This window comes from Bombus vosnesenskii, unplaced genomic scaffold, assembly GCF_011952255.1.
Source record: "Bombus vosnesenskii isolate JDL3184/JDL3185 unplaced genomic scaffold, Bvos_JDL3184-5_v1.1 scf7180000014709, whole genome shotgun sequence".
Lineage (NCBI taxonomy): Eukaryota > Metazoa > Arthropoda > Insecta > Hymenoptera > Apidae > Bombus > Bombus vosnesenskii.
This window is the reverse complement of record NW_022883602.1, coordinates 28,156-49,196: the sequence shown is the minus strand read 5'-3', so window position 1 is coordinate 49,196 and position 21,041 is coordinate 28,156. Positions and strand designations below refer to the sequence as shown.

The following is a 21,041-nucleotide window of genomic DNA, read 5'->3' as shown; positions in this document are numbered from 1 at the left end:
TCAACCATAATAGGAAAAGAGATAGCGAGTGCATCTCACTCAAAAACTTCTATAAAACCATCAGAAGGAAACTTTATCGAACTCAAAGCCAAATCATTAAATTGCAAGGAAGATCACACTATAGAGAATAAAAATATAGCTATTCATAAATCCAAAACAGAATCTATAAGCAAAAAGGTTTGAAATAAAAATTCAAAGAATAATTCCAAATCTACCAAAAATATTCCTAAACGTTCCTTACAAATAAATAATAATTTAATTACAATAAGCACTTCCAGTGAAACTATTCATCCTGAAAAGGTAGAGGAAAATAAAGGTGTCGTGAATAAAGTAAATAAAGAAGAAAAAGGGGTAACTAAGGAAAAGGATTCTAAACATTTTCAAGCTGAAGAAACACAAGTTCAACGAGCTCGAAGAAATCAAAAGGGAGAAAATAGGGAATCACCAGTCGAAGATATATCTAAAAACTTGAATAAATACGCTAGCCATTGGATTATAATTGGATTAAAAATACTTTATTGGTTACTACATCTAATATTTGACGTAGGTAACATAGTAGGTAGTGCTGATCTTATGATTTCCCTAGGAAAATATAGATGGTATCACACTATACTATATACAAAATATTTTTGGGTTAATATGGCTGCCGCACTTTCAAAAGTTTGTATCTTGAATGCTATTAGCAAGCAATTGGGTAATTGGATCAATGTCAGTAAACCTGCGTCTTGGCGCAAAATAAAAACTAAAATGAAGGAAAGGAACGAAATTCTCCCCGCACGAATTAGTTTCGGACATCTAGCCAAAGAACCTATTGGTGAAGTAGCAATCGAAGAGAACACGGAACCAACATGCGCAGAATATCTCAAAGATCTGTTCAATAAAATTAACACTGTACAACGAATGGCAAGAGAAAATTTAATAAAATCCAAACTAAGATCAAAAGAATATTACGACCGACGAATCAACCCCCAGGATTTTAAGGTAGGAGATTCGATATATTTACTAAAAGAACCCAGTAAAGGAAAATTCTCCGACCAATATACTGGACCATATAAAGTGCTAGAAATCTTGCAGAACCAAAACGTCAAGATTGAAGTAAAAGGGATTCCGCGAACGGTGCACTTAAACAAACTAAAACTAGCGCATAACCGAAATAAGCAATGAGTAAAGTGATTTCAGTGGGCAACGTAGTGCAGTAGTGTATATTGTAGTGATGTTCGTCGATACAGATATCGAACACCTAAAAGGAAAGGAAAAATTATTATGTGTACTCTAATTATTGTTTGAATATACAACGTGTTGATTCAATAAATAATTAAAAGAGTGGAAGTGAAAATTACCTTGTGAACAAGTGATCATAATACAAGAAGTTTTACGTGCAAAATAGGTTATGGCTCCCTGTTTGCGGAACACCATGTACAACAGCCAGCTGAAGAATAAATGAACAAATTAACTTCAACTGCCTTAATGCAAGTTACAACAGTACTAAATGTCATAACAATACTGTGGAAGCATGCCACTGTTCGTCGAACAACACAGATAGCGGAACCCTGAAAAGGAAAAGAAGTTTATTACGAGTGCTCCGATTACTGTTTGAATGTGAAACGTGTTAGTTCAACGAATAACTAAAACGGTGAAGGTGCAACTTACCTCGTGAACAATTAATCACCAGACAAAGAAGTGTACATGCATGAATTTTGCAGATTAACAAGAAGAAATAAAGTAGCTGATAAGTGTAGAAAGAGGTTAGAAAATAATTAAGATAGATTAATTGAAAGTAAAAGGATATTTTATTATGTATTAATCTACGTAGTATTGTTATATTATTATATCTAACATGTAGAAGCGGATTTTGTAATGCACAATAGCGGTCGCACACACAATGCCTTATACACATATTAAATTAAATAAACTAAACAGTACCTTTATGGCTACAGATATAAGACGATTGAAGACAACCGTAGTAAGTATTTAAGGCATATCGAACAATCAGATGATGTTGTGGGAATGCTCTAGGTAAGTGATGCAGCATCGAAAGAGTAGAACCTGAAGAATTACAGACAATGTTAATCTAACAAGTAGATTTTAATCACTAATAAGGGAACTAACTCATATCATACACAAAATAATAGCAGATAGCAAGTACATGCAATAATGAATTAATAGGAAAAATAAGAAAGGTTAATAAACACAGGAATAGGTTAGAAATTAATCAAGATAGACTAACTAAATATTAACAACATGACCGAACTCGGTGCAAAAGAATAAAGTTACGCTACACAATATATCTGGTAACACAATACACAAAAAACATTAACTAAATTAAACAAGACTTATATAAATGCGAGTCGTGTATAATCAAAACAATGACTATTGAATTCCGGTAACAACACAATCCATGCTATCACATTTAAGTAACACACGGTATTGACACACACAATATCATAATACACAAAACAATATTACAGAAACACTACTAAATAAAAATTATAGTAATTAACAATTAATTAGCTATTTCAACAACACGCTACTGTTGACATTAAACCAACGATACACGCAAGCGACCATGTTGAAAAATTCGTCGCGCGTACCCCACACATACGCACCTCATCACAAATAGCCAATACATTGTAATACAGCATCATAATAGCAATGTTAGGTACTAATAAAAAAAAACAAGAAAAAAAAGGGGGAGAGAGTTAAGGAAAATATATATAATAAATAACAACTAACATAATCATAACATATTATATATATATTATATTATATACAGAGATACAGTATTCATACAAGGAACAGGTCCGAATGAAACATATATATATATAAAAAAAGATATAATATATATATATATATATATTAACTATTTTTGTATGTGTGTACAGAACTGATAGCGAATTCATCAACCATTCTCTGAACGAAGGATGGAAGAACATGTAGGTGTTGTCCAGACGTTTCACGAGGAATCCAGAGAGCATTTCGAATCTCTGCAGAAAATCCTCCCATGTACGATCGTTTACAATAATCAGACTCATCTCGAAAGAAATTTTTTTTAGTTCAAGGAATAGCAATCCGCACCGTAGAACTGTAAAGCACCTGTACGCCACTCACGAAACCAAATACTTTTGCTATCCATCTGTAAACAAACAACATCTATAACTATACATATAATTTTCACTTATGTTTACCAATATATATACACGCATGTTGTAAAGTAGGCGATATTTATAACACTCACTTCCATTGATAATGCAAGTGACTCGTAAAATAAGTCGTCATATTTACCATTACACGCACATATATATATATATATATATATATTCAAAGACAAGCTATAATTGTAATATCTATTCCTATTGATAATGTATACTTATATATTTATAACGATAAAACAAATCTCATCTATATTACTTACCAATACGTATGCATATATGTATATAATTATAACCCAGGTAGCATTCATAATATTTATTTTCACTGATAACATGTACGTAAAACCTAAAATAAAACAAAGGTTTTAACAATAAGAAAAAAAAAGAGAAAAAAATACATATAAATATAAAAATTTTCTTTTTCTATATATATATATTAATAATAATAAAAGGTTATTCTTATTTCTAATAAACTCGAAAGTAAAATGACAAATGACAACATTATACCATGATATACCGACACAAAGACGCACCACACAGAAGAAACTAATAGAGAACGCTTTAAGCTTGGCAAACTTACCGCCCGACGAATTTGCATACACCATAACCAAAACCCAGGACACATGGCTCTGATCGCAGGAGAAGCGGTCCATATAGTCAAATGCATTCCGGTACAAGTAAAAGTACGACATACAACAAAATGCTACTCGGAGCTACCCGTTTGGCAAGGGAATCGCACCACAGGAACTCCGCCCGGACGTACGTCAAACGTGGCAATATTCAGCACCACCGTCGTTGGCCACGAGCGGAATATACACCCAAAAGGACCTCGACGCACTTCGGGACCACGTCATGTTCCCGGCAGAAAAATCTGCAGTTTTGAACACATTGGCCAGAGGAGCAACTGGAAAAACAATCGTCCCTAGAACAGTAAACATTCTGGGAATAATGGACGAAAACACATTAACGACAATAGCAAAAAATACCGTATCAAGCTTATGGAATGGTTTTATGGAATTTGGAACTGTCAGTGCAGCAATATTTGGAATACTTGTAATATTTAAATTAATCAAGACGATAATAGATATAGCCATACACGGATACCAGTTACGTGAAACTTACGGATGTGGAATCGCCCTATTAGGAGCAATATGCGGCTCAGTTACCCACCTGCTACTATACCTCAAAGGAAAACGAAATATCGATGATCAAACGGCACAACCTAGAGGAATATCGATAACACCAGTAGTCACTCAACAACCAACGCCATCTACATCCGCCTTGAGCGAACTCAGAGACACCATCAGTCAAATTTCCTTTGGAAATTTGAACTCCAAGGGCGGGGGTGTCACGTCCCGCGCTCCGCACGCGCCGTAACGAGAACAAGAAAACTATTCTATACAAAACGCGCGAATAAAGATTTGAATACACAAACGAACACACGGCGCCGCGAAACTAAAGGAAGGATTAACAAAGTGAGGGGCGACTAATAAATCCAATCAGTATAAAATAAAATAAAATAAATAAAACCAGCTAACGGATTGAACGAGTTACGAACCAAACAAATAAACCAGGAAATAAGAATAACTACGGAAAGGGAAATAATTGAAACGCCAGAAATACGAGTATATATAAATATATTTTAATCAATCAACTTGAAGAGTTACATATAAGTATAAACATATATGCTAGGCACGTAATAAATTAGTAAATATTAGACTTAGCGCTTATAATACTATGCAATAAATACAATATTATCAATTTATGAAATATAAGTATATACAAAGTTAAAAACTAATACATACAATATTGTATTATTAAAGAAATAAAAGTTACATTGTCAGAAACATATATATATGTGTGCGCATTCTATTAAACAGATACATATTTGAAACAAGCCTACGTTCCGGTAAAGAATTATAATATAAGAATTACATTACGAAACATGCATGTCTCTATACAAACTTATAAAAATTTATATTCTAAACTACTACTAATCTATGTGCATTCTACAATCTAAAATACATACTTAAAACTAGCCTACATGCCGGTAGAGCATTATAATATAAGAATTACATTATGAAACATGCATGTCTCTATATAAACATATAAATAATTTATTTTTCTAAACTAAAACTACTATTAATAACCTACAAAAGAAATAGAACACACAACGCAACACTTGGGACTAAGCGACAACCTGTCGATAGCCCAAACGCTCAAAGTAATTAACACCGCAACGACCTGAGTAATTGCATACAGAAATTCTATCATCAAACACAAATATGTAAACACACACTAAACGCACAATAATCTAGAAACAAAACCTTCAATACTATGTTGTCACACTACAAGATATATATGTATATATGAAATCAAATGATTGACACATAACCTCAAATACACAACACTATATCACTAAAGAATCTGAATGAAAATCACTTTGCCAGAAATATATACATATATACGCGTGCGTGTGTGTGTTCTATCTTATTAAAAGAAATTAATATAAAATAAATAATTAACATTTCATTTCGTATGAACACTATATGGGCAAGAGAGATATGCATATAAATACGTATATATATATATATATATATATATATATATATATGTATGTATGTGTGAGTGCATATGTTTTATATTATCGAATACTCTATGAAATAAGCTACTCGAAACAATAAATAATGCAATCGAAGAATTACAAAACATTAGCTATACTGAAGTGACACACAACATAAACATATATATATACGTATATTCACACGAGTTATACTATTTAATAATATTAATAAATAAATGTTCTAATTGCGGTAGAATAAGGAAAAACGAGCGACAGACGAAAATTACTTCGATATCAAACAAAACTAAAGACCCGTCACTAAAAACTTTACTGATGACATTTATGAGCGGCCATGTTGGATTTACACGCGTCATGGCGACAGGAATATTAGGGATTAATGGAAGTCAGGCGCGAGAAACAAATCATGAAAACACATTGTTAACACTTTCTTTAATAAATTTTATGGGCAACTACAAATATAAAAATATATATATATATTTAAATAAAAGGGGGGAAATATAAAATTAAAAAATTAACAAATGTAAAATAGATAACCTAACACTATCAGACTAAAAAAAAAAAAATATATATATATATATATATATACACATATTGAACACAAAATTAATAATAATAAGGAACATCAAAACAGCGAACCAACAAAATTGAGGCAGCTACAATAAATCAAAATCGAAGCAAGGAGCTCCGGGATAAAGTTCGCTGAACTCACACATACACCAATAGCGCACAACAGGGGAAATTCCCTTTCTCCCAGAAGCATGGTGACGAAGATGCGCCTCCAAAACCTCTTCGGAATCCCTCTTTCGCTTGGGCTGGAAACAACACGGTATATTTTAAATAAAACGAAACAGGACGAACCAAACGAACTAAAAATAAGACTAAATACGTACCAGGGAAGTCTGGAAAGGAACCTCTGATAGAAACGACTCAGCAAACATGGTTCGAACGTCGATCACCGAAGCCCAAGGAAATAGCAAAAAAGGGAAAAACAATCAAAATCACAAAACAATCTTAATATGCAAACATCCAAACTTACGCAAAACAATTCGAAGGAGGAGGTCTTTGTTATGGGAGAGCAGCGGAGTTGCGCGTGTTGCCCGAGCAAACTTTAAAATGATAATGATGCTGCAGCCACCAGCCCTTCCACGCGCCGAAGAAACACCGGTAATTCCCACGGTACAGCACGTGGAAGTTTCTCGCGGAACGGACTAGATCAGCGTGGAATGCTTCAAATCTCCTAGACGCTAGCTCAGCAGAAACACAGGACTGATAGAAACTAAGTCGAAATACGGAATTTACATTTTGTCACGTACGATTCCAAGAAGCCCAAACTGCAACATCCCGATTCCCACGGAAGCGTACCCCCAGCGGACCACCACCCCGTGGGGGATGACATTATAAATAAGCGATGCAACATAGCGCGGCATTCATTATTAGTTCATTATTCGTGCATTATTCGTTCATTAGTTTGCGATCGTTTGTTACTACGGCTCATTATTCTTTGCGTCTAGAAATTTGTATAAGTATTTTGCGTTTCGGGGTCTTTAGTTTTTCGATAAAGAGAAGAGAGTCGCGATTAAATAAAGTAAAATTTTAAGCCTTCATTACGATATCAATTCAGTTAGCAAGTCACTCAATTTGTATCGAAATAGTTTAATAAAGTAAAGGTTGATAGAAAACTATATTCGAGATTAAATAATAAACCCAACAACCTTCGACGATCACCGGGACAGCTGGAGTGATGGCACCAGATAGCACCTTTTCCTCAAGGTAAGCAAATTAAATTTAAAAAACTTTCTTCTTCTCTGGCAATCTCGTTGTCCTCGAGAATTGAATCAAAACCTCCTATCATCGATTTCATTTACGGTTTTAAAGATAGAAATATTGCTTAAATTTTAAACAAAGGAGTTGACCGTTGTGTCGGCTTGTGCGAACGGTGTTTTCAGCTACTGAAACACCCACTGATCTTCGCATTCCTCCTCCCATTGTTGGTAAAATATTACCCATCTTTGGGCAAGGCTTGCGAAATCACACAAGTCCCGCTCAGAAAGGACTAATAAATATACCGTCGGGGTCAATTGAAAATCAAGAACGATACCGGTATTGCTATTAACCGATATTCTTGCCATTCTTGCATGCGATTATAAGAAAGATATAACAAAACAATCCCCCCTTCGGGAAATTAACCAAAAGATCGTTCGCTGTGTCGGCTCGTGCAAACGGTGTTTTCGATTATCGAGAACACCCATCGATCTTCGCCTTCCTCCTCCCACTGTTGGTAAATTATTACCCGTCTTTGGGCAAGGCTGGCGAAATCACACGAGTCCCACACAGAGAGGATCGTTAGAATTATCCTCGATAGCTAAATTCAAAAGGCAAGAAAATCGTGGCGACAGAATCCATCGGGGTAAATGAATTGAGTTTCGGTCTTAACAGTGAAATTAAAAGAGAAGAGGAAGTCAAACGAAAAAATAAATTTATATAAAACAACAAACAATCTCACATTCCTATCTAATCCAGCAACGCTAAAATATATATATCTAGCTAATCAAATATATATATATAATAACCTAACCCATTTCACATTCAAGTAAAAATCCGTTCGACGAGGAAAAATATTTATTGTACCCAGCTTTAATCCTCTCCCGCGCTAGTATCCCTGCGCATAGCAGGTTAGCCGAAAAGTGAAATTCGTTTACCAGTTGCATTAAGCGTCAGTTAACGCTACCCATTAAACGCAAAGGAAAATAATAAAAAATAAAATATTTTGAAATAGTCTTTGGACTATTTCTGGTGGCAGCAACTACCGTATTAATTAATAACCTAAATCGGAATTAAATACACAATAATATCATTTTAATTTATTTCCTTTCCGATTAAATTCAAAACTCAAACTCAACTATAAAAAAAAAAAATTTTTTTTCAGTAAAATTCAACCTTAGATTTGATCGATTTAAACAAACAAATTGATACGTAACATTACAGTGCTAATTCAATGCACAACCATTTAAGCGTCGAAACAATCAAAATATCTCGCAAATCGCGAAAATTTCAAAAATTTTGACGAAAAATAGCCGTCATTTCCTTCCTGTTGGAGATATTTCGACGTTTAAGCGCTCGTTAAACTCCATTTCACAGTGCTAATTCAATGCACAACCATCTGAGCGTCGAAACAATCAAAATATCTCATAAATCGCGAAAATTTCAAAAATTTTGACGAAAAATAGCCGTCATTTCCTTCCCGTTGGAGATATTTCGACGTTTAAGCGCTCGTTGAACTCCATTTCACAGTGCTAATGCAATGCACAACCATTTAAGCGTCGAAACAATCAAAATATCTCGCAAATCGCGAAGATTTCGTAAATTTTGACGAAAAATAGCCGTCATTACCTTCCCGTTGGAGATATTTCGACGTTTAAGCACACGTTGTACTCCATTTCACAGTGCTAATTCAATGCACAACCATTTGAGCGTCGAAACAGTCAAAATATCTCGCAAATCGCGAAAATTTCAAAAATTTTGACGAAAAATAGCCGTCATTTCCTTCCCGTTGGAGATATTTCGACGTTTAAGCACTCGTTGAACTCTATTTCACATTGCTAATTCAACGAACAACCATTTAAGCGTCCAAACAATCGAAAAATCTCGCAAATCGCGAAAATTTCAAAAATTTTGACGACAAATAGCCGTCACTTCCTTCCCGTTGTAGAGTGTTCGACGTTTAAGCACTCGTTGAACTCCATTTCACAGTGCTAGTTCAATGCACAACCATTTAAGCGTCGAAACAATCAAAATATCTCGCAAATCGCGATTTTAACGAAAAATAGCCGTCATTTCCTTCCCCTTGGAGATATTTCGACGTTTCAGCACTCGTTGAACTCCATTTCACAGTGCTAATTCCATGCACAACCATTTAAGCGTCGAAACAATCAAAATATCTCGCAAATCGCGAAAATTTCAAAAATTTTGACGAAAAATAGCCGTCATTTCCTTCCCGTTGGAGATATTTCGACGTTTAAGCACTCGTTGAACTCCCATTTCACAGTGCTAATTCAATGCACAACCATTTAGCGTCGAAACAATCAAAATATCTCGCAAATCGCGAAAATTTCAAAAATTTTGACGAAAAATAGCCGTCATTTCCTTCCCGTTGGAGATATTTCGACGTTTAAGCACTCGTTGAACTCCATTTCACAGTGCTAATTCAATGCACAACCATTTGAGCGTCGAAACAATGAAAATATCTCGCAAATCGCGATTTTAACGAAAAATAGCCGTCATTTCCTTCCCGTTGGAGATATTTCGACGTTTCAGCACTCGTTGAACTCCATATCACAGTGCTAATGCACTGCACAACCATTTAAGAGTCGAAACAATCAAAATATCTCGCAAATCGCGAAGATTTCAAAAATTTTGACGAAAAGTAGCCGTCATTTCCTTCCCGTTGGAGATATTCCGACGTCTGAGCACTCGTTGTACTCCGTTTCACAGTGCTAATGCAATGCACAACCATTTAAGCGTTGAAACATTCAAAATATCTAGCAAATCGCGATTTTTACGAAAAATAGCCGTCATTTACATCCCGTTGGAGATATTTCGACGTTTCAGCACTCGTTGAACTCCATTTCACAGTGCTAATTCAATGCACAACCATTTAAGCGTCGAAACAATCAAAATATCTCGCAAATCGCGAAAATTTCAAAAATTTTGACGAAAAATAGCCGTCATTTCCTTCCCGTTGGAGATATTTCGACGTTTGAGCACTCGTTGAACTCCATTTCACAGTGCTAATTCAATGCACAACCATTTATGCGTCGAAACAATCAAAATATCTCGCAAATCGCGATTTTTACGAAAAATAGCCGTCATTTCCTTCCCGTTGGAGATATTTCGACGTTTATGCACTCGTTGAACTCCATTTCACAGTGCTAATTCAATGCACAACCATTTGAGCGTCGAAACAATCAAAATATCTCGCAAATCGCGAAAATTTCAAAAATTTTGACGAAATATAGCCGTCATTTCCTTCCCGTTGGAGATATTTCGACGTTTCAGCACTCGTTGAACTCCATGACACAGTGCTAATGCACTGCACAACCATTTAAGAGTCGAAACAATCAAAATATCTCGCAAATCGCGAAGATTTCAAAAATTTTGACGAAAAGTAGCCGTCATTTCCTTCCCGTTGGAGATATTCCGACGTTTGAGCACTCGTTGTACTCCGTTTCACAGTGCTAATGCAATGCACAACCATTTAAGCGTCGAAACATTCAAAATATCTCGCAAATCGCGATTTTTACGAAAAATAGCCGTCATTTACATCCCGTTGGAGATATTTCGACGTTTCAGCATTCGTTGAACTCCATTTCACAGTGCTAATGCACTGCACAACCATTTAAGAGTCGAAACAATCAAAATATCTCGCAAATCGCGAAGATTTCAATAATTTTGACGAAAAGTAGCCGTCATTTCCTTCCCGTTGGAGATATTTCGACGTTTCAGCACTCGTTGAACTCCATTTCACAGTGCTAATTCCATGCACAACCATTTAGGCGTCGAAACAACAAAATATCTCGCAAATCGCGAAAATTTCAAAAATTTTGACGAAAAATAGCCGTCATTTCCTTCCCGTTGGAGATATTTCGACGTTTAAGCACTCGTTGAACTCCATTTCACAGTGCTAATTCAATGCACATCCATTTGAGCGTCGAAACAATCAAAATATCCCGCAAATCGCGATTTTGACGAAAAATAGCCGTCATTTCCTTCCCGTTGGAGATATTTCGACGTTTAGGCACTCGTTGAACTCCATTTCACAGTGCTAATTCAATGCACACAACCATTTTGAGCGTCGAGACAATGAAATATCCTCGCAAATCGCGATTTTAGACGAAATATAGCCGTCATTTCCTTCCCGTTGGAGATATTTCGACGTTTTAGCACTCGTTGAACTCCATTTCACAGTGCTAATTCAATGCACAACCATTTGAGCGTCAAAACAATCAAAATATCTCGCAAATCGCGAAGATTTCAAAAATTTTTGACGAAAAATAGCCGTCATTTCCTTCCCGTTGGAGATATTTCGACGTTTGAGCACTCGTTGAACTCCATTTCACAGTGCTAATTCAATGCACAACCATTTATGCGTCGAAACAATCAAAATATCTCGCAAATCGCGATTTTTACGAAAAATAGCCGTCATTTCCTTCCCGTTGGAGATATTTCGACGTTTGAGCACTAGTTGAACTCCACTTCACAGTGCTAATTCAATGCACAACCATTTAAGCGTCGAAACAATCAAAATATCTCGCAAATCGCGAAGATTTCAAAAATTTTGACGAAATATTGCCGTCATTTCCTTCCCGTTGGAGATATTTCGACGTTTCAGCACACGTTGAACTCCATTTCACAGTGCTAATTCCATGCACAATCATTTAAGCGTCGAAACAATCAAAATATCTCGCAAATCGCGAAAATTTCAAAAATTTTGACGAAAAATAGCCGTCATTTCCTTCCCGTTGAAGATATTTCGACGTTTGAGCACTCGTTGAACTCCATTTCACAGTGCTAATTCAATGCACAACCATTTATGCGTCGAAACAATCAAAATATCTCGCAAATCGCGATTTTTACGAAAAATAGCCGTCATTTCCATCCCGTTGGAGATATTTCGACGTTTGAGCACTAGTTGAACTCCATTTCACAGTGCTAATTCAATGCACAACCATTTAAGCGTCGAAACAATCAAAATATCTCGCAAATCGCGAAAATTTCAAAAATTTTGTCGAAAAATAGCCGTCATTTCCTTCCCGTTGGAGATATTTCGACGTTTCAGCACTCGTTGAAATCCATTTCACAGAGCTAATTCCATGCACAACCATTTAAGCGTCGAAACAATCAAAATATCTCGCAAATCGCGAAAATTTCAAAAATTTTGACGAAAAATAGCCGTCATTTCCTTCCAGTTGGAGATATTTCGACGTTTAAGCACTCGTTGAACTCCATTTCACAGTGCTAATTCAATGCACAACCATTTGAGCGTCGAAACAATCAAAATATCTCGCAAATCGCGAAAATTTCAAAAATTTTGACGAAAAATAGCCGTCATTTCCTTCCCGTTGGAGATATTCCGACGTTTAAGCACTCGTTGAACTCCATTTCATAGTGCTAATTCAATGCACAACCATTTGAGCGTCGAAACAATCAAAATATCTCGCAAATCGCGATTTTGACGAAAAATAGCCATCATTTCCTTCCCGTTGGAGATATTTCGACGTTTAAGCACTCGTTGAACTCCATTTCACAGTGCTAATTCAATGCACAACCATTTGAGCGTCGAAACAATCAAAATATCTCGCAAATCGCGATTTTAACGAAAAATAGCCGTCATTTCCTTCCCGTTGGAGATATTTCGACGTTTAAGCACTCGTTGAACTCCATTTCACAGTGCTAATTCAATGCACAACCATTTGAGCGTCGAGACAATGAAAATATCTCGCAAATCGCGATTTTAACGAAAAATAGCCGTCATTTCCTTCCCGTTGGAGATATTTCGACGTTTAAGCACACGTTGAACTCCATTTCACAGTGCTAATTCAATGCACAACCATTTAATCGTCGAAACAATCAAAATATCTCGCAAATCGCGAAGATTTCAAAAATTTTGACGAAATATAGCCGTCATTTCCTTCCCGTTGGAGATATTTCGACGTTTCAGCACTCGTTGAACTCCATATCACAGTGCTAATGCACTGCACAACCACTTAAGAGTCGAAACAATCAAAATATCTCGCAAATCGCGAAGATTTCAAAAATTTTGACGAAAAGTAGCCGTCATTTCCTTCCCGTTGGAGATATTCCGACGTTTGAGCACTCGTTGTACTCCGTTTCACAGTGCTAATGCAATGCACAACCATTTAAGCGTCGAAACATTCAAAATATCTCGCAAATCGCGATTTTTACGAAAAATAGCCGTCATTTACATCCCGTTGGAGATATTTCGACGTTTCAGCATTCGTTGAACTCCATTTCACAGTGCTAATGCACTGCACAACCATTTAAGAGTCGAAACAATCAAAATATCTCGCAAATCGCGAAGATTTCAATAATTTTGACGAAAAGTAGCCGTCATTTCCTTCCCGTTGGAGATATTTCGACGTTTCAGCACTCGTTGAACTCCATTTCACAGTGCTAATTCCATGCACAACCATTTAGGCGTCGAAACAATCAAAATATCTCGCAAATCGCGAAAATTTCAAAAATTTTGACGAAAAATATCCGTCATTTCCTTCCCGTTGGAGATATTTCGACGTTTAAGCACTCGTTGAACTCCATTTCACAGTGCCAATTCAGTGCACAACCATTTAAGCGTCGAAACAATCAAAATATCTCGCAAATCGCGAAAATTTCAAAAATTTTGACGAAATATAGCCGTCATTTCCTTCCCGTTGGAGATATTTCGACGTTTCAGCACTCGTTGAACTCCATGACACAGTGCTAATGCACTGCACAACCATTTAAGAGTCGAAACAATCAAAATATCTCGCAAATCGCGAAGATTTCAAAAATTTTGACGAAAAGTAGCCGTCATTTCCTTCCCGTTGGAGATATTCCGACGTTTGAGCACTCGTTGTACTCCGTTTCACAGTGCTAATGCAATGCACAACCATCTAAGCGTCGAAACATTCAAAATATCTCGCAAATCGCGATTTTTACGAAAAATAGCCGTCATTTCCTTCCGTTGGAGATATTTCGACGTTTAAGCACTCGTTGAACTCCATTTCACAGTGCTAATTCAATGCACAACCATTTTGAGCATCGAAACAATGAAAATATCTCGCAAATCGCGATTTTAACGAAAAATAGCCGTCATTTCCTTCCGTTGGAGATATTTCGACGTTTCAGCACTCGTTGAACTCCATATCACAGTGCTAATGCACTGCACAACCATTAGAAGTCAGGAAACAATCAAAATATCTCGCAAATCGCGAAGATTTCAAATTTTTGACGAAAGTAGCCGTCATTTCCTTCCGTTTGGAGATATTTCGACGTTTAAGCACTCGTTGAACTCCATTTCACAGTGCTAATTCAATACACAACCATTTGAGCGTTGAAACAATCAAAATATCTCGCAAATCGCGATTTTAAAGAAAAATAGCCGTCATTTCCTTCCCGTAGGAGATATTTCGACGTTTAAGCACTCGTTGAACTCCATTTCACAGTGCTAATTCAATGCACAACGATTTAAGCGTCGAAACAATCGAAATATCTCGCAAATCGCGAAGATTTCAAAAATTTTAACGAAAAATAGCCGTCATTTCCTTCCCGTTGGAATATTTCGACGTTTAAGCACTCGTTGAACTCCATTTCACAGTGCTAATTCAATGCACAACCATTTGAGCGTCAAAACAATCAAAATATCTCGCAAATCGCGAAAATTTCAAAAATTTTGACGAAAAATAGCCGTCATTTCCTTCCCGTTGGAGATATTTCGACGTTTAAGCACTCGTTGAACTCCATTTCACAGTGCTAATTCAATGCACAACCATTTGAGCGTCGAAACAATGAAAATATCTCGCAAATCGCGATTTTAACGAAAAATAGCCGTCATTTCCTTCCCGTTGGAGATATTTCGACGTTTATTTCGACGTTTTAGCACTCGTTGAACTCCATTTCACAGTGCTAATTCAATGCACAACCATTTGAGCGTCGAAACAATCAAAATATCTCGCAAATCTTGAAAATTTCAAAATTTTGGCGAAAAATAGCCGTCATTTCCTTCCCGTTGGAGATATTTCGACGTTCAAGCACTCGTTGAACTCCATTCCAGAGTGCTAATTCAATGCACAACCATTTAAGCGTCGAAACAATCAAAATATCTCGCAAATCGCGAAAATTTCGAAAATTTTGACGAAAAATAGCCGTCGTTTCCTTCCCGTTGGAGATATTTCGACGTTCAAGCACTCGTTGAACTCCATTTCACAGTGCTAATTCAATGCACAACCAATTAAGCGTCGAAACAATCAAAATATCTCGCAAATCGCGAAAATTTCGAAAATTTTGGCGAAAAATAGCCGTCGTTTCCTTCCCGTTGGAGATATTTCGACGTTTAAGCACTCGTTGAACTCCATTTCACAGTGCTAATTCAATGCACAACCATTTGAGCGTCGAAACAATCAAAATATCACGCAAATCGCGATTTTGACGAAAAATAGCCGTCATTTCCTTCCCATTGGAGATATTTCGACGTTTAAGCACTCGTTGAACTCCATTTCATAGTGCTAATTCAATGCACAACCATTTGAGCGTCGAAACAATCAAAATATCTCGCAAATCGCGAAAATTTCAAAAATTTTGACGAAAAATAGCCGTCATTTCCTTCCCGTTGGAGATATTTCGACGTTTAAGCACTCGTTGAACTCCATTTCACAGTGCTAATTCAATGCACAAGCATTTAAGCATCGAAACAATCAAAATATCTCGCAAATCGCGAAAATTTCGAAAATTTTGACGAAAAATAGCCGTCATTTCCTTCCCGTTGGAGATATTTCGACGTTTAAGCACTCGTTGAACTCCATTTCACAGTGCTAATTCAATGCACAACAATTTAAGTGTCGAAACAATCAAAATATCTCGCAAATCGCGATTTTCACGAAAAATAGCCGTCATTTACTTCCCGTTGGAGATATTTCGACGTTTAAGCACTCGTTGAACTCCATTTCACAGTGCTAATTCAATGCACAACCATTTAAGCGTCGAAACAATCAAAATATCTCGCAAATCGCGAAAATTTCAAAAATTTTGACGAAAAATAGCCGTCATTTCCTTCCCGTTGGAGATATTTCGACGTTTAAGCACTCGTTGAACTCCATTTCACAGTGCTAATTCAATGCACATCCATTTGAGCGTCGAAACAATCAAAATATCTCGCAAATCGCGATTTTAACGAAAAATAGCCGTCATTTCCTTCCCGTTGGAGATATTTCGACGTTTAAGCACTCGTTGAACACCATTTCACAGTGCTAATTCAATGCACAACCATTTGAGCGTCGAAACAATCAAAATATCTCGCAAATCGCGAAAATTTCAAAAATTTTGACGAAAAATAGCCGTCATTTCCTTCCGTTGGAGATATTTCGACGTTTAAGCACTCGTTGAACTCCATTTCACAGTGCTAATTCAATGCACAACCATTTGAGCGTCGAAACAGTCAAAATATCTCGCAAAACTCGAAAATTTCAAAAATTTTGACGAAAAATAGCCGTCATTTCCTTCCCGTTGGAGATATTTCGACGTTTAAGCACTCGTTGAACTCCATTTCACAGTGCTAATTCAATGCACAACCATTTGAGCGTCGAAACAATCAAAATATCTCGCAAATCGCGATTTTGACGAAAAATAGCCGTCATTTCCTTCCCGTTGGAGATATTGTGACGTTTAAGCACTCGTTGAACTCCATTTCGCAGTGTTAATTCAATGCACAACCATTTGAGCGTCGAAACAATCAAAATATCTCGCAAATCGCGAAAATTTCAAAAATTTTGGCGAAAAATAGCCGCCATTTCCTTCCCGTTGGAGATATTTCGACGTTTAAGCACTCGTTGAACTCCGTTTCACAGTGCTAATTCAATGCACAACCATTTTGACGTCAAGGAAAATGATAAGAAATATCTACGCAAATCGCGAAAAGAATTTCAAAATTTTTGACGAAAAATAGCCGTCATTTCCTTCCCGTTGGAGATATTTCGACGTTTAAGCACTCGTTGAACTTCATTTCACAGTGCTAATTCAATGCACAACCATTTAAGCGTCGAAACAATCAAAATATCTCGCAAATCGCGAAAATTTCAATAATTTTGACGAAAAATAACCGTCATTTCCTTCCCGTTGGAGATATTTCGACGTTTAAGCACTCGTTGAACTCCATTTCACAGTGCTAATTCAATGCACAACCATTTGAGCGTCGAAACAATCAAAATATCTCGCAAATCGCGAAAATTTCAAAAATTTTGACGAAAAATAGCCGTCATTTCCTTCCCGTTGGAGATATTTCGACGTTTAAGCACTCGTTGAACTCCATTTCATAGTGCTAATTCAATGCACAACCATTTGAGCGTCGAAACAATCAAAATATCTCGCAAATCGCGATTTTGACGAAAAATAGCCGTCATTTCCTTCCCGTTGGAGATATTTCGACGTTTAAGCGCTCGTTGAACTCCATTTCACAGTGCGAATGCAATGCACAACCATTTAAGCGTCGAAACAATCAAAATATCTCGCAAATCGCGAAAATTTCGAAAATTTTGACGAAAAATAGCCGTCATTTCCTTCCCGTTGGAGATATTTCGACGTTTAAGCACTCGTTGAACTCCATTTCACAGTGCTAATTCAATGCACAACCAGTTGAGCGTCGAAACAATCAAAATATCTCGCAAATCGCGATTTTGACGAAAAATAGCCGTCATTTCCTTCCCGTTGGAGATATTTCGACGTTTAAGTGCTCGTTGAACTCCATTTCACAGTGCTAATGCAATGCACAACCATTTAAGCGTCGAAACAATCAAAATATCTCGCAAATCGCGAAAATTTCAAAAATTTTGACGAAAAATACCAGTCATTTCCTTCCCGTTGGAGATATTTCGACGTTTAAGCACTCGTTGAACTCCATTTCACAGTGCTAATTCAATGCACAACCAGTTGAGCGTCGAAACAATCAAATATCTGCAAATCGCGATTTGCGACCCGAAAAATAACCGTCATATCCTTCCCGTTTGGGAATATTTCGACGTTTAGAACTCGTTGAACTCCATTTCACAGTGCATGCAAATGCACAACCATTAAGCGTCGAAACAATCCAAAATATCACCAAATCGCGAAAATTTCAAAATTTTGACGAAAAATAGCCGTCATTTCCTTCCCGTTGGAGATATTTCGACGTTTAAGCACTCGTTGAACTCCATTTCACAGTGCTAGTTATTCTGCACTGTCAGATTTGAGCGTCAGAAACAGCAAAATATCTCGCAAATCGCGTAAATTTCAAAAATTTTGAAGAAAAATAGGCGTCATTTCCTTCCCGTTGGAGATATTTCGACGTTTAAGCACTCGTTGAACTCCATTTCACAGTGCTAATGCAATGCACAACCATTTGAGCGTCGAAACAATCAAAATATCTCGCAAATCGCGCAAATTTCAAAAATGCTGAAGAAAATAGCCGTCATTTCCTTCCCGCTGGAGATATTTCGACATTTAAGCACTCGTTGAAATCCATTTCACAGTGATAATTCAATGCACAACCATTTGAGCGTCGAAACAATCAAAATATCTCGCAAATCGCGAAAATTTCAAAAATTTTGACGAAAAATAGCCGTCATTTCCTTCCCGTTGGAGATATTTCGACGTTTAAGCACTCGCTGAACTCCATTTCACAGTGCTAATTCAATGCACAACCATTTGAGCGTCGGAACAATCAAAATATCTAGCAAATCGCGATTTTGACGAAAAATAGCCGTCATTTCCTTCCCGTAGGAGATATTTCGACGTTTAAGCACTCGTTGAACTCCATTTCACAGTGCTAATTCAATGCACAACCATTTGAGCGTCGAAACAATCAAAATATCTCGCAAATCGCGAAAGTTTCAAAAATTTTGACGAAAAATAGCCGTCATTTCCTTCCCGTTGGAGATATTTCGACGTTTAAGCGCTCGCAGAACTCCGTTTCACAGTGCTAATTCATTGCACAACCATTTGAGCGTCGAAACAATCAAAATATCTCGCAAATCGCGAAAATTTCAAAAATTTTGACGAAAAATAGCCGTCATTTCCTTCCCGTTGGAGATATTTCGACGTTTAAGCGCTCGGTGAACTCCATTTCACAGTGCTAATGCAATGCACAACCATTTAAGCGTCGAAACAATCAAAATATCTCGCAAATCGCGAAAATTTCAAAAATTTTTACGAAAAATAGCCGTCATTTCCTTCCCGTTGGAGATATTTCGACGTTCAAGCACTCGTTGAACTCCATTTCACAGTGCTAATTCAATGCACAACCATTTGAGCGTCGAAACAATCAAAATATCTCGCAAATCGCGAAAATTTCAAAAATTTTGACGAAAAATAGCCGTCATTTCCTTCCCGTTGGAGAGATTTCGACGTTTAAGCACTCGTTGAACTCCATTTCACAGTGCTAATTCAATGCACAACCATTTGAGCGTCGAAACAATCAAAATATCTCGCAAATCGCGCAAATTTCAAAAATGCTGAAAAAAAATAGCCGTCATTTCCTTCCCGCTGGAGATATTTCGACGTTTAAGCACTCGTTGAACTCAATTTGACAGTGCTAATACAATGCACAACCATTTGAGCGTCGAAACAATCAAAATATCTCGCAAATCGCGAAAATTTCGAAAATTTTGACGAAAAATAGCCGTCATTTCCTTCCCGTTGGAGATATTTCGATGTTTAAGCACTCGTTGAACTCCATATCACAGTGCTAATTCAATGCACAACCAGTTGAGCGTCGAAACAATCAAAATATCTCGCAAATCGCGAATTTGACGAAAAATAGCCGTCATTTCCTTCCCGTTGGAGATATTTCGACGCTTAAGCACTCGTCGAACTCCATTTCACAGTGCTAATTCAATGCACAACCATTTGAGCGTCGAAACCATCAAAATATCTCGCAAATCGCGAAAATTTCAAAAATTTTGACGAAAAATAGCCGTCATTTCCTTCCCGTTGGAGATATTTCGACGTTTAAGCACTAGTTGAACTCCATTTCACAGTGCTAATTCAATGCACAACCAGTTGAGCGTCGAAACAATCAAAATATCTCGCAAATCGCGAATTTGATGAAAAATAGCCGTCATTTCCTTCCCGTTGGAGATATTTCGACGTTTTAGCACTCGTTGAACTCCATTTCACAGTGCTAATTCAATGCACAACCATTTGAGCGTCGAAACAATCAAAATATCACGCAAATCGCGAAAGTTTCAAAAATTTTGACGAAAAATAGCCGTCATTTCCTTCCCGTTGGAGATATTTCGACGTTTAAGCACTCGTTGAAATCCATTTCGCAGTGCTAATTCAGTGCACAACCATCTGAGCGTCGAAACAATCAAAATATCTCGCAAATCGCGAAAATTTCAAAAATTTTGACGAAAAATAGCCGTCATTTCCTTCCCGTTGGAGATATTTCGACGTTTAAGCACTCGTTGAACTCCATTTCACAGTGCTAATTCAATGCACAACCATTTGAGCGTGGAAACAATCAAAATATCTCGCAAATCGCGAAAATTTCAAAAATTTTGACG

General features: G+C 36.9%; 1 protein-coding gene across 2 annotated transcripts; it reads right to left on the bottom strand.

Moving 5' to 3' along the window:
- Positions 1-488: 488 nt before the first annotated feature.
- On the bottom strand, positions 489-2,684 carry LOC117240500. Of its 2 annotated transcripts, XM_033506518.1 has the most exons (5): positions 2,532-2,684; positions 1,924-2,046; positions 1,505-1,550; positions 1,341-1,429; positions 489-1,240 (listed from the first exon to the last, which is right to left on the bottom strand). In XM_033506518.1, the coding sequence occupies exons 1-5, from the start codon at positions 2,566-2,568 to the stop codon at positions 1,176-1,178; spliced, it is 360 nt and encodes a 119-aa protein (XP_033362409.1). In that variant the 5' UTR covers positions 2,569-2,684; the 3' UTR covers positions 489-1,175. The 2 variants fall into 2 exon arrangements, with proteins under 2 accessions (XP_033362409.1, XP_033362408.1); XM_033506517.1 differs by having other exon boundaries at positions 1,198-1,429.
- Positions 2,685-21,041: the final 18,357 nt, after the last annotated feature.